Source organism: Parambassis ranga, chromosome 9, assembly GCF_900634625.1.
Source record: "Parambassis ranga chromosome 9, fParRan2.1, whole genome shotgun sequence".
NCBI classification, from domain to species: Eukaryota; Metazoa; Chordata; class Actinopteri; family Ambassidae; genus Parambassis; species Parambassis ranga.
Window position 1 is genome coordinate 128,806 of NC_041030.1, and position 14,443 is coordinate 143,248.

The 14,443-nt window shown below is 39.2% G+C and overlaps 1 protein-coding gene across 3 annotated transcripts in view; it reads right to left on the reverse strand.

Annotated features, from left to right (window-relative positions):
• Window positions 1-3,909: 3,909 nt before the first annotated feature.
• The window catches only part of mamdc2a (MAM domain containing 2a), a 59,193-nt gene continuing 48,659 nt past the window's right edge, over window positions 3,910-14,443 (reverse strand). For 2 of the 3 annotated variants that reach the window (XM_028414876.1, XM_028414874.1), the window contains 2 exons: window positions 12,689-12,773; window positions 10,026-11,292 (listed from right to left, as the gene is read on the reverse strand). In XM_028414876.1, the coding sequence (XP_028270677.1) occupies window positions 11,231-11,292; window positions 12,689-12,773 (147 nt within the window). In that variant the 3' untranslated portion in view covers window positions 10,026-11,230. Of the gene's footprint in view, window positions 3,967-10,025; window positions 11,293-12,688; window positions 12,774-14,443 lie in introns of those variants that run through there. The other variant, XM_028414875.1, reaches the window with a different exon arrangement.

Consider the following 14,443-nt stretch of genomic DNA (forward strand, 5'->3'; position numbering starts at 1 on the left):
GACAACTGTAACTCAACAGAAAGTAAGCACTCACCAAAGCCGATTCACTTGTGTTATCATCCATGCTTTTATCCTTCAGCGGCGCTGTATTGCCAACCAAATCACTAAGTCTTTCAGCAAAGGGAACGTAGCTACCACATCCAATGTCCAGGCAGCCTGGGTGAGGTGATTCAAGTGTGTTGGCTGTGAGTGATAGAGCCCCGCACTTCTTTGGCAACAAGTGGCAACCGTCCTCATGTCAAGAGAGACAAAAAAACATCCTGTGTGTGTGTGTGTGTGTGATTGTGTTATTTATAACATGTTCTTTTAGCCATTGTTCTTGTTCTTCTCTTCTACATGCCATTCAATGGCAGACTGTTAATATAATTAACAGTCTGCCATTAACATTATATTGCAGTTAATACAGGGAGAGCAAAAAAGAACACGTTCACCACTGACTATCACCAGCTGCTGACATTACCTCCACATACTGAACGCAATGTTCATCCACCTCCCCTGTTTAATTGAAAACTATGTGACAACATTCAAAGACACAGTACAAATATGAAAGATTTGATTTATAGCTTATCTAATAAGATCACATTTTATTATAATGCTGAAAGCCTGAGAACCAGTACTTCAAAGTCATTTAACAAAATTTATAATTAAAGAACTGTTCTCTATACTGAGATTCCACCCATCTATATATTTCATATACTGTATGTCATGAATGCCCCCACTTGACAGATGATGTGGATAATTATTTGAGACACACCAGTATTACAAGTCAAATTTTCAAATTGTTTCAAATTGTATATTACATACACTGTTGTACATAGTACAATGCATAGTGAAATGTACTACAGTCCTCGCTCAATTCCTCTTCACCCTCTAAACCACTGACTTCAGTCATTCCACCTTCAGAAGTTTTCTGATGAGTATTTCAGATTCTGATTCTGATATAAGGTACAGGTGTTCACATAGATGATATTTCTACAAAGCAGTTTAGTTACAGACATGGACACATGGTGAGGGGAACCATCAGGTAGAACCTGGTCAGAATATATTCCTTCTTTTATAAATATATATTAATAATGTCATAACAACAATCTGAAACATCAGGGACAATTTTTTTCCCTCAACATTCAAGATGTTGATCCCAAAGGCAGGTCAGTGGTTTACCGCCACTCTCCATAAAAATGACTTTTGCTCAGGTGTCCCTAGAGAAAAAAATGGGAAAAAACAGAAAGATCATAGGCAGTCATAAGATTGAGTGAAGAAATTCTCCAACTTGAGGTCACACAGAATCAGTAAAGTAAGAAGTCAATAGTACTCAAACTGATGGTGTCTTATACAACTTGCCTGTGTATGCCAGTAATATTGGTGTCTTAAATAATCGATCACATCATTTGCAAGGTGAGGACATTCCCCAGATATAGCATACTGGAATTGGACAATATGACAGCTCTGTAAAGGAGAGGCCAAAACATTTTGATTGCCCCCTAGTGGCTGGTCACCAACCTCCCCCATGTAGTGGATAAGTCTCAAACCAAAGATGGAAAGTAATTTTTTTGAGTACATTATTAATCCATTATTTTGGCTGAAGACCGGAAGTAACATCATAGTCAGCAGCTGCAACTGACAGCTGCTGAAGTTAGGCGGTAACGGCATACATTAAATATAAAAACCATGGTCACATGATTGGTTGATGCATTTATATTGGTTTTACAAGCCTTCACTGTTAACAGTCTGTGTCATAAGGTTGTGACAGCAGGATGAAAGAGTTTATGGAGCAGAGCAGTGCAGCTTTGCAGAATGTTGAAGCAAGGAGCCAATGGCTGAAATGGAAGGATCTATTAGCTCAACGTCAAAAAAGCTGCTTCAGTCAGGCTTTTTGTTTTCTCCATCTCCTCAGACATCTACTTTCTTTGGTTTATTCACTGCTTCAGTCATAATGTTGGCCTTTGCTTCTGAAAAAGTCTATTTTAGGTATGGGTTCCTACCATTGACAGTAAAAACTATGGACAGAGCTTCCGTGACGTCACCCGTTTGTTTCTGAAGAGCCGTTTTGAGTCTCAGTGGGAGGTTCCGGGACGTGATGACCGCCGCCATGTTAGCAGCGTCACGTCAACTAAAACTCCGAATATGGACAAAGAGGGGGAGCACGAGCGGGGTTTAGGGGGGCGGGCGATCGTGGAAGCAGGAAACTCACGCTGTGATACGTCAATTGTCTGTCACTCAAGCGGCAACGCCCATAATTAGGCGTAATTTTAAGTCCGAATACAATTGAAACGAGTGAGTTGTAAAAAAATTCACCCCCCGTACAATTGACACTAGAAGAGAACCTATCATCTGAGACCACAGCATTTTTTGTACCAGGCTGTAAACATGTTCTTTTCTGCTGTGAAATTGGTCATTTTAACATGGGAGTCTATGGGAAATTACTCGCTTTTGGAGCCAACCCCCAGCTGTTGCAGCGTGAATTACAAGTTTTGACACTTCCGCATGGGCTTCCACTTTGAGCCCCGAAGGTTGCCGCTTGGTTCCTACCCGAACCCCAAAGTTGCCTTGTGCCACTGCAGGCAATACAGACGGAGATGTCATTCAATCTATTGTTGGTTGATGTACCATCAGAGTGATCTTGGAAATACAGTATGGAGGCTGAAAAACTCAGTTTCAGACTTAGGAAGATTTTCTATCCTTGTCATTTTAGAGGAACATGTATGGCCATAGTTAATGAGTTTTATGGGATTGCTGTTCTGTTAATTTCTGTAAGTTTATTAATTATTTACATTAACTGTTGGTGTCCTGTGTGTTGATTTAAAAATGCCTTTGTGACAATTAGTACTTTAGATCTGCCCAAATACTCGGACACTACAACCTTTTTATTTAATAAGAAGAAACGAATGGATTTAAAAAGTGTAAATTCAACACACTGTGTACATTGAGAGTGAATGAACTGAAGCTATAATATGTCTTATGTAAATGAGGCTGTATTTCTGTGATTTTAAGAGTGGCAGCTCTCAAGCCAAATTTTCAGTAACTTATATGAAGGATTATCGACCTGCCAAACATGTCTTGAGCCAAGGAAGGGGCTCCTGCATCCTGTCAATGATTACCCTCCAGAGATTCTAGACCAAATCTCCGGATACAATCAATTGCTTCACAACTGTCACACACTGACTTCTTCTACTAATGATGACAAGCTAATTAGCTTTTCACTGCAAGGGCATCAACAAATCAATAATTTATTTAGTCATCACAAGTATAAGGAAGGAGGAATAAGAGAAGGTCATAATTTCTAGGCCAATGAAACCATTAGTACGCACATATCTGTGCTGTCTGTGCTTTTATGTATTTGCATATCAAATACATAAAATAAGTGACATGCAGTGATATACTTTTATACAAATATCACATACATAAAAGTGTGCTGTGACTATTTAATTCAGTTATATTTATATAGTGCATTTTACAATCAGATATTGTCTCAATGTGCTTCAAAGAAATGCAGAGCCTGAGACCCAGAGCCTGAACCCCCTTAAGAGCACTGTGGCAAGGAAAAACTCCCTTTTACAGGAAGAAACATTGAGCAGGACCCGTCTCATAAGGAAGAACCTTCCTGCTGCAAGTCGGCCAGGTAGAGGAGGAGAAGAAGAGGTAGACGGGACAGAGAGGATGAAGGAGAATGAGAGGAGAAGAGGGAGACAGGACAGAGAAGATGAAGGAGAGAGAGAGGAGGAGAAGAGGTAGACAGGATAGAGAGGATGAAGGAGAGAGAGAGGAACAAACATGCAGCAAACATGACAGCAAGATGAAACAGTGATTATATTATAATGGATATCTATATATATCGTCAGTCCATAAGTAGTAATTTTGCCAATTTGATAGTAATTAAAACAAAGATGAGCAGCAGAGGCTGGTGAAGTCAATGAGCACAGGAGAGTTCAGGGGCTGGACTGCAGGTCAGTATACAGGTCTGGAGACCTGCAAAGAGAGAGAGAGAGAGCGAGAGTGAGGCACAAAACTATGAGGAAGACAGCAGTCACAGTTGAATTACCAGTATGAACCAGACTAATAAGAGTAGAGGAGAGGTCAGAGGGTGAGAGGGAAACTGCTCAGTGGATCATGTTTGTGCCCTCCGACAGCGTTGGCCTATAGCAGCATAGCTGTGCTAAAAGTTAAGATTTTATCAGCCCTATGATACCTGTTATACCCGTGGCTGAGGCGACTGTATCTATATGAGCCCTACACACAAGGCTAACTATACGCTTTACTAAACAGAAAGTTTTTGAGTCTAGTCTTAAAGCTCGTCCTCCCATTTTAGAGACGCTAGAACAGGAGCAATATGATGTTTTTTTGGCTGATTCCTGTCAGAACTCTAGCTGCTGCGTTCTGGATCAGCTGCAGACTGTTGATGGAGTAATGTGGACATCCAGACAATAATGAGTTGCAGTAGTCCAGTCTTGAAGTGACAAAAGCATGGATGAGCTTTTCAGCATCACTCTGAGACAGGATGCTTCTGATCTTAGCAATATTACGCAGGTGAAAGAAGACGGTCTTGGAGGCACTGGAGGCCAAAGTAATTCCATCCAGAGAGAAAGTGTTATCTGATAATCTAAGTCTGAGATGTTTGTGTCCAAACACAATGTCCTCAGTTTTGTCAGAGTTTAACAGTAAAAAATTGGAGGTCATCCAGTCCTTTATGTCCTTTAGACATGCCTGTAGTCTGACTAGCAGCTCTGTTTCTTCAGGCTTCATGGATAAATACAGCTGGGTCACATCAGCATAACAATGAAAGTTTATATCGTGCTTCTGGATGATGTTTCCTAGAGGGAGCATGTAGAGGGTGAACAAGATCGGCCCAAGCACAGAACCCTGTGGAACACCCTCATTAACCCTTGTATGTGAGGAGGAAACATAATTAACATGAAAAAAGTGAAATGATGATCTACTGTGTCAAAGGCAGCACTGAGATCCAGTAGAACAAGTACAGAGACGAGTCCACGGTCCGATGCCATGAGGAGGTCATTAGTAACTTTAACCAGAGCTGTTTCTGTGCTGTGATGGGCTCTGAATCCAGACTGGAAAGCATAAAGCAGACTGTTCCTATGCAGGTGCTCATTTAGTTGACTTACAACAGCTCTTTCAAGTATTTTAGAAATAACGGTGAGGTTGGTGAGGTTAGTTTCCTAAGACTTCCGGGTCCAGTGAAGGTTTTTTCAGAATGATCACAGCAGTTTTAAAAGCCTGTGGTACATATCCTGTTTCCAGAGACAGGTTGATTTGTCCTAATAGAGTCTCCGATCAGAGGAATAACATCCTTGAGAAGCAGCGATGGGATCGGAAGACAGGAAGTAGGTTTAGACTTACTGATGCTGGTGGACAGCTCAAGGACGCCGATGGGAGCGAAGCAGTCCAGAGTTAGATCAGGATCTATTTCCAGAAGTAGCGGTGTATCTTCTGCAGTTGCAGAGAGATCGTGGTTGATTTTAGTGATGAATAGTAAGCTGTCCTAGCTTTACGAAGGGCCTATGAAGGGTCAGCAAACTGTCTCTCTGGGATTCATTTGATTTAGAGGACTGCCACTTCCCCTCCATCCTTCGTGTAGTCCGTTTCAGTAATCGGATATTTGAGTTGTACCACGGAGCTAGCTTCTTCTGATTTGTAGTTTTCTTCTTCAGTAGAGAAATGCTGTTCAAGACTGAGTGTAATGTATCTGCAGTGTTGTTGACAAAAAAGTCAATTTGTGCAGGAGTAATATCAGTATCAGTATCAGTACTTACACATGGGACTGTGGGGAGTACTGGTAGGATTGCTGTCTTAAACTGTGATACAGCGTCTTCAGACAGACATCTGCTGTGGTAGACCTTTTACTCAGACTACTTTCTACGGACCCTCCCAGGGTCCTTCATCTCCACTGCTGGGGCATGCCATGATTTCCACTCCTCTGTGGATGAGGTGTGCGCTGAGCTGAGGAGGCTGCATCCCGGTAAGTCAGATGGTCCTGATGGTGAAACACCAAAGCTTCTCAAAGTGTGTGCCTGTGAGTTAGCAGTGCCACTGCAGAATTATTGTACCCGGAGTCTTCAAACTGGGATGGTTCCTGTCCAGTGGAAAACATGCCTGCGCTAGTCCCAGAAGTACGGAGGCCTGCAGAGGTTAAATCTATAAACCGGTCTCTCTTACATCTGTTATTATCAAGACCTTTGATGATGTAGTCCTCTACATTCTACACCAAGCTCTTTTATTATTTTTTTTACTTCCCAAGCACTTTTATCACAATCCAACCTCTGATCCTGAGAGGTACAATTGAGAGGATGGGCGTGCATTCTATTTTCATCACCTGGATCCACAACTACCTGATAGAGCTGCCACAGTATGTTAGACTGGGAGACAGTGTCTCCAGGTCCTTGGTGTACAACATTGGGGCCCCAAGGGGGAATGGTGTTTTCTCCTCCACAGTGCTGACTTTGCATACAAGTCTACTAATATTCTGATAATACAGCAATTGTGGCATGTGTGAAGGGGGAGAATGAGGGAGAATAAAGGGAATTCATTGCTGATTTTGCTGACTGGAGTAAGAGCAAAGATCAAACTCTAAAACAATTGAAGACCAGATGATGATTGTGGACTTTGGCACGAAGAAACTTTTGCCTGTCACAATTGTTGGAGAGGACAGGTTGTTGAGTCCTACAAATGTTTAGAGTCATAATGTACCCTCTGCACTGACCTACCTTCTGCACCAGAGAATCGTCAGACATAGGAGCTCCTTCAGTGACAGGCTGTTGTCCCTGGCCTGAGCCACATGTTTAGCCACTTACATATCTTATGTATATTTTATACAGTAGGAGACAAAAGTATTGGCACCCGTGTCAATTTGACATGTTTTGCATGAAGCATTAGTTAGAAACTAACTAAATGAACATTCCAAACCATTATGTGATCAACAATATTAACAAATTATTTTTGCAATTTTACAATTTTTTACAAAAAACATAATTAGTTGGTGACAAAAGTATTGGCACTCATTATATTCTGTTACATTTTCAAGACTAAATCATGCAGACAGGTGTGGAAGGGTCAGTTAATTGCTGACATGCCTGTCGGATGTTGTTAGAAGGTTTTACCCGGAGATAAAAACGGAATCACACAAGGTTATTTCAACTTATAGCTAAACATAATGGTGACGTATAAAGATATCCATTTGCAAGTTAGAAACTGTATTGTAACTGACCATCAGCAAGGGGAAAGCTATAAGAAAATTACAGAAAAGTTACAAATTCCTAAATCAACAGTAGGAGGAATTATAAAGAAGTTTAGCATGACTTCCACAGTTGAAAACCAGCCCAGATTTGGACATCTAAGAAAAAACAGCAGTGCCACAAAAATTGTGCGAGAGGTCAAAAATAATCCTGGATTTACAGCCAGGGATATCAGGAAAAAACTTGGAACTTGGAAACCTGGAACATCTGTACACACAAGAACTGTACACAGAACACTTAGCAGAAATGGGTACAGAGGATGTCGAACGATCAAAAAGCCTTACCTGAAAGCTGTCCACAAGAAGATGTGACTGGAGTATGCTAAGAGGTATGTAAGCGAATCTAAAAGCTTCTTCTCGAGTCGAAGATAGAGCTGTTCCAGAATATCAGCCCTCGCTGTGTTTGGAGACAGCCAGGAAAAGCCTTGGAGGTGAAGAATCCCTACTGTAAAGTACAATGGTGGCTCCATCATGGTTTGGGGTTGCTTCAGTAGTGCAGGCACTGGCAGTCTTTATATCATAGAAGGAAAGATGAATGCCACCATGTATCAGGAAATACTCTGTAATCAAATGCTCCCATCAGCAATGCTGAAAAATAAGATTTCTGTTCTACAGTGGCCATCCCAGTCCCCAGATCTAAACCCCATTGAGATGTTATAGGCAGATCTGAAAGTTGCAGTTGCTTTAAGAAAGCCTTCCAGTCTGATGGAACTGAAGAACATCTGCCAGCAAAAATGGACCAAAAACCTGTGCAGAGGTGTCAGCAGTTGATGCCAAGCTACAAGAACAGATTAGCTGTTGTAAAGGCCAAAGGAGGACATACAAAATACTATGAAGTGCCAATACATTTGTCACCAAGCAATTCATTTTTTTAAAAGTTTCTGACAGATTGCAAAATAATTTGTTATTTGTTGATCATATAATTGTTTTGAAATGTTCATTTAGTTTGCTTCAAAAACAATTTGCATTAAACTAATGCTTAATGCAAAACATGTCAAATTGAACGGGGTGTCAATACTTTTGTCTCCTACTGTATACAGTATTTATTTTATATATTGTATATTTGCACATCTTGATATACTTTATATTTGCACCTTAAATTCCTCTGTAAATTGCACATATACCTTGTACCTGCTTGTAGTACATTTTTGTATCTCTCTCTCTCTCTCTCTGGCAGGAAGCAGTCACAGTAACAGGCTCCTCTCCCTGCAATGTTGAACTGAGAGGTTCAGGGGATCATTCATTCCTGCTGCCATAGGACTGTATAACAGCTCCTCTTAATCTGGGCACTTTATTACTAGTATTCCTAATACCCTTTAACTATCTATCTCAACTGTACTGTTGTGGTAGCGAAAAATGGCAGAGATATAAAATATCTTGAATACATGTGCTTAGTACAGTATTGTGATAGGAATTTGACAAAGCAAAGGCATCAGTACAAGCATTCTTTAAATCATTCATATGGATGTTCAGCAAGCTTTCTTCTGGTTGAAAACAGGTTTGGAGAAACTCTGAAGAAAGAGAACAGCTGGTGAAAGATATAGATGCTGGAGAGGAAACTGACATATAACTTAAACCTTTGGCTCTGACTGAAAATGGCTCTGCATTCGACTCCAAGACACTACTTTCATGAACTTCATGAAACTTTTTTGTTTGTTTTCTGTCAGACTGCAGCTGACTGGCAGACTAAGTCTACTCTGTAGATCTAACCATAGTATCAGTTTAATACTTAGAGGCCAGTTAGTGATGCCATTGTATGTTAGTGCAGGGTTTTGTGGTGTTTGACTGCCCTCCAGTGGTTTTTACCATTCTTTATAGAGCTTCAGGAGTACCTGTTCAGTAATACAACTATACCTTGTTTTTGTTTTTAGGTGATTGCTGCATATTATCAAATTAACGCAAACCTGTTATCTGTGGGCTGTTTAGGACATGTGATAGAATAGAGAATAGAAGAGAATATACTTTATTAAGTATTAAAGTCCCTCAGGGAAATTTTGGTATAGGATATATAGAATAAAACTTGATTGTTGTTGTTGTGGTTTGTAGTAGAAAATACTGAGTCACTTATTTCTGTATCCATTGCTGTCCATGTATAATCTTGTTTATGCTAATGTGACTGAAAAATGTGTAAATGACAGAGAGGAACCGTGTCCGTCTTGCACTTATAGAAGGTCACCATGTAGCCAAGATGTCTTGTATATGTGTGATGAAAGTTGCAGAGTATAACATCCCAGGATGAAATTAGATGTAAGGTTAAATTCATCTTTTGTGACACAGAGATGTAACCGCCTCCTGCTTGGCGGAGAACACAGAAATAATAATTATTATTATTTTATTATTATTATTAATAATAATAATAATAATAATAAAACATATCTTTTCCATAATCATTTCAGAATCTCTTCAGAAACTTTAATTGCCAGACTGATTGCTGCTCCTGAACATAAAACTCTACAATGAATGTAAGTAAAATTGGTCAGAGAGGAAAGATCTGGCCCGATCACTGACCTAAAATGAAGAAAAAGGGGAAAAAAAGCATACTAAATTTTGCCTTAAAGGGATAAATCTTGTTCAGAATCAAGGTGTTTGACAGACTGAATGACCAACATCATTGCCGCGATTTTACAAATTTTGTATTTGGAACAGTACATAAAGGCAAGCAATTTACAATTAGTAACCAATATATTTATTGAAATGTCACAAACTGCAGAAAATATATGTAATAGCACAATGCAGTAACAAAATGAAATAAACAGCATAAATCTAGTTTTGCAGTGTCTTGAATGAAGCATTTGAATAGATGTGATCTATATCATTTTCTTCCATCATCAATTTCTTAAGGATTACTCAATAGGTCTGGTATTGGGCCATTGACCATGGCATACTAACAACTAACAGTGTTGTATATAACACATGTAAATAGCACACTAGGCAGAAAGCAGGTAAGTAAGGTGAGTCAGGGTTCAGCATGGTTCCACCAGAAAAAAGGTTTCTAGTTCATTACTTACCTAATCTATACTTATAAAGATACTAGTACAAACAACACTTCAAAGGCCTCAATATCTGTGAGTGTGAACTTAGAGCCTTTGTCACAGGAGAACTACCATAAAAAATTAACTGATTTCTTGTTAACTTGACAAAGGCAAACACACTGAGACAGAGCTAGAAAAAGAAACAAATACAAGAAACCCATCCTCACCAGGAAATTGTAACATGAGATTGACATTTCTAAGGCTGCATTTACAGGCTTATAGTGGTGGGGATTTGCTGTAATGGCAGCCAAAAATGGCAACAGAATGAGGACAATTTGTGTTTTAGGATGACCTTTGCATAAACTCTTATCCTGTTTTTATGTCTAATCTTACCCTCCTTAACCTCCTTTTTTTTACCAAATCCAGTCAAAAATGTCAAAAAATACCGCAGGCAATACCTTTTGTGACTGTATCATTACCATAATCGGTTGACGTTGGGTAACACAATCATATGTTTAATTAACAAAAACAGATGTGGCAGATGTATTATCACATATTTTTTCCATAAGGATATGTTGACAAATACCTTTAACAGCCTACTTCTTCTACTGTATGAAACATTAATAAATTATAATGGTTATAATGGTGTGTTTTCTTCTATGGGCAGAGTTTTTAAGGAGATTACTAAACCTGAGCCCTGAAGGTAAGTAACTAGTAATTTAGGTCCCCTAAATGTATTTTTACTTACATTGCCTGAAATCAAACTTGTGCTGAGTGAACTTAACTGGATAGTATCTGCAGTAAGTGTGACTGCAATTGCACTTTTATGCACTGTAATTAAATACACAGTAATGACAAAGAATGAGTCAGGTGATGAAATTAATAACTTCTAACTAACTCATTTATATTGTAATGTGATACATTAAAGAACTGAAATGCAACCATCCATGTACATGAAGTAACATACTTGTGTTGTTGCATTGCTTACAGGCACACTTTGGAGTTCCAACTGACCTCAGTTCACAACCTCATTAAAATATTCTGAGGACCCGGAATATGGAGAGGCTTCACCAGGTTCTGAAGGGGAAGACAAGACACGGCAAATACTAAACACAAAACAGTTTCTATAAAAGTTTTACAGGGCCACCTATGAAGAGAGCAATGTCTGCAAGTGGATGGCACTGTTTTGGAATGCTCAGTCAGTCCCAGCATTTATGGAAAGTATATTGCACATTCACTGTAGCAATATCAAGATATGTGTAATTAATTATTATTGGAAGCTATTATAGTACTGTTATATTTTACTGTGTACAGTATTCTAGTTGTATTATATGACTTGTAACCAGACACCCTCAAACTCCTTCAGGTAAGGACAGACTCCACATCAAAGCAGTATTTTTTTTAATTTATATTTTCAATATTAACCAAGGAGAGTACTGTAATATGCAGCAGGAAAAGTGCAAAGCCAATAAATACTGTGTTTCTGCCAAGGGTGTAGTTTTAGCATGGCGGGTGGTGTCCCCACCAATGACCAGCGATTGCTAAATTGTCCCCACCAATAATTTGACCCACCCCCTAAAATAAAAACATTGTCATTGGGTGCAGGAAAGGGTTAAATTCCGTTCTTTTCTGGTGTCCTACCAATAGATATCCTATTCTGATTGTGACTGAGTTACATCAAGGGCTCTGGTCCTACTGTATTACATATGGCCATGTGATTGGCTGTGCCTTTCCCTGCTGTACATTGGTTGGCAGCGCCAAAACACAGCGAGTTCTAGACAGTTGTTGGAATCTTAGGTCCCCACCAATGTCAAAAGCAAATTTCCGCCCTTGGTTTCTGCATCATATATTCAATTCAATTCAAATGGGCTCCAATTTTTTAGTAGAAAATGGCTTACATACTGTGAGTAAATGGTATAGGTTTGTGGCAAGGACATGACAAAAACCAAATTTTTTTAATTACACATTTTGGTGTTTCTAAAATCATCCAAATAATTTTTCTGCCATGAAATTATATTTTTACTCAGTTTATAATGTATAAATATATACAAGTTTATATAAATAATATAAAATTGATTTATTTCTGAGATAATATTCTAGGAATTGTTTTATAGGATAACCTTACATACATGGATTTCTAGTTTAAAAACTTCTAACTTTTCATAGGTATTGTAGGCTGGATTATAATAAATACTGGATGATTGAAAATGATTTGCTTTTAAATCATGATATTCCTAAAACGTTGAATAAGTTATTTGCATGTTAAAAGCAGCTGTCACTTGACAATGTCTGTATACAATGAATGTCTCAATTGTAACAGTAGAATAGATATTTATGTGTTTAAAACTTCTAATAAAAAATGTATATCTTACTTCAGATCACTACAATTATGATTAATGGAGACTATAAGTTTATAATCAAAACAGGTATGTCAGTGTAATATGTTTCTTGAGACGTCATTGTAAGACTCTACCTTCACATGGTCCCCTTTTAAAATGGATGTCATCAATAGCAATATCACTCCGTAGAGATGGGCCTCGAATGGCTTCAAATATAATCTGTAGGAAACAAAAAACATAATTGTATCTCAAAGTTTCATGTAAAACAGACAGACAAAACAGAAGAAGCTTTTTGTTGTTTTATAAGGAGCCCCTCCGATGAAAAACTCCCAAGATAGGATGAAAAAATGGATCAGTATCACATTAAAACATGAGTTTTTTTTATAATAACAAGATTTTTATTTTGATATTATGATATTATCATGTCATTTTCATGGTATCACACCACAAACCTCTAATGTTACAATAAACTCTTCTTGTAACAATATACTATTTATCACATTCTAAAGTGAATTGTTTCATGTAACATGAAATGTTTTATGTTATAAAATAAATGAAATGTGAAATGATTCACTTTATACAGTGACAAATCATATTGTTATACCATGAATCTCGTAGAAAATGTTAATGCTTAATGTTAATGTTATGCTGACAGATAAACTGATGAATATGACTCATATACAGGATTAAATTAAGTTCTGCTTAAGGCTTGGATTGAGACAGTTGTGACAGCCCCAGTGCTACATCCAGGCTTCCTGTGTGTTGTGTGTTTGTCTTGTCTTTCCCCTTTCTGTATTGCAGGTTGCCTGATTGGTGGAGTGCTGGAGGTTGCTTGGGATTGGAGACAGCTGCCACTGCTTCCACCCCCTATTTAAGACCCGCCTCATCCCCACAGCCTTCCCTTTCTGTTTCCGTTTGGTCTCCTTTCTTGATGCCACCCTTTCTGTTAGACTGCGTTATGTAGTTTTCTGTTGTTGTTGATAGTATTTAATTTGGTAAATTAAATTAGTATGGTTTGCATTTGGTTGCCTTGTTTAGTTATTATTTTCTGACTATGCATTTTGTTGATCTGCTCCCAATAAGTGGTAATCTGTGCACACCGAGCTGGGAAAGTCCGGCCAGAGAGCCACAAAGGCGCAAGGGCAGCAACCCACAATCGTCCCAGCACGGATCACAAACTGGAATCGGTCTCAGACACCACTCACCCTGCTGAAACCGGGCCCGTTCAGCCAGCGAGGACGTCCTTACTGTTTCCTCAGCCTGGTCTGGACACCAGCTCTAGATGCATGTTTTCTTTTCCAGCCACAGCATTTGTGACATTTGGAGGTGTTCAGGCTTAACTGCAGGGTGGAGCCGGGGCTGAGCAGACACACCTGTCTTCAATGACTTCTTCAGCAAAGCCTCGCTCCTCTTCACCAGTCACCAGTTCTTCAGCTAACCACATGTCGTAAGAACTGTTTTTTTCTGGCTGTCTTTTTGACTTTGCCTTCTTTTTCCTCCCAGGCTACCTTCCAGGCATCCTTTGCAGTCCTGCTGTTCCGAGTGCCTGTCCAGTTGGCCTTTTCCCTCCCTAGTGGATGTTTTGAGTTAAACTTTTGTTTTGGAATAAAAGACTTTGCTTGTGAACCCTGCATGTGGATCTCCTACCTGAAGTCCCACACAACACTTTTGATTAGCAGGTTCTTTAGGTGACATCCACTAAATATCAAGTCAATCGGGCCAAATCCCTAGGCCGGTCGTAACAATAACACTGACTACCCTCTCCACCTGGTGCTGGATAGACAAGGGAATGCCATTTCAAACAGGCTGAGACAGCTTGTCTTGCTGCTTAAAATCATACTACTGTATTTATACTGTAACACTGTAGACTAGTTGTTGTAAATGGCAAA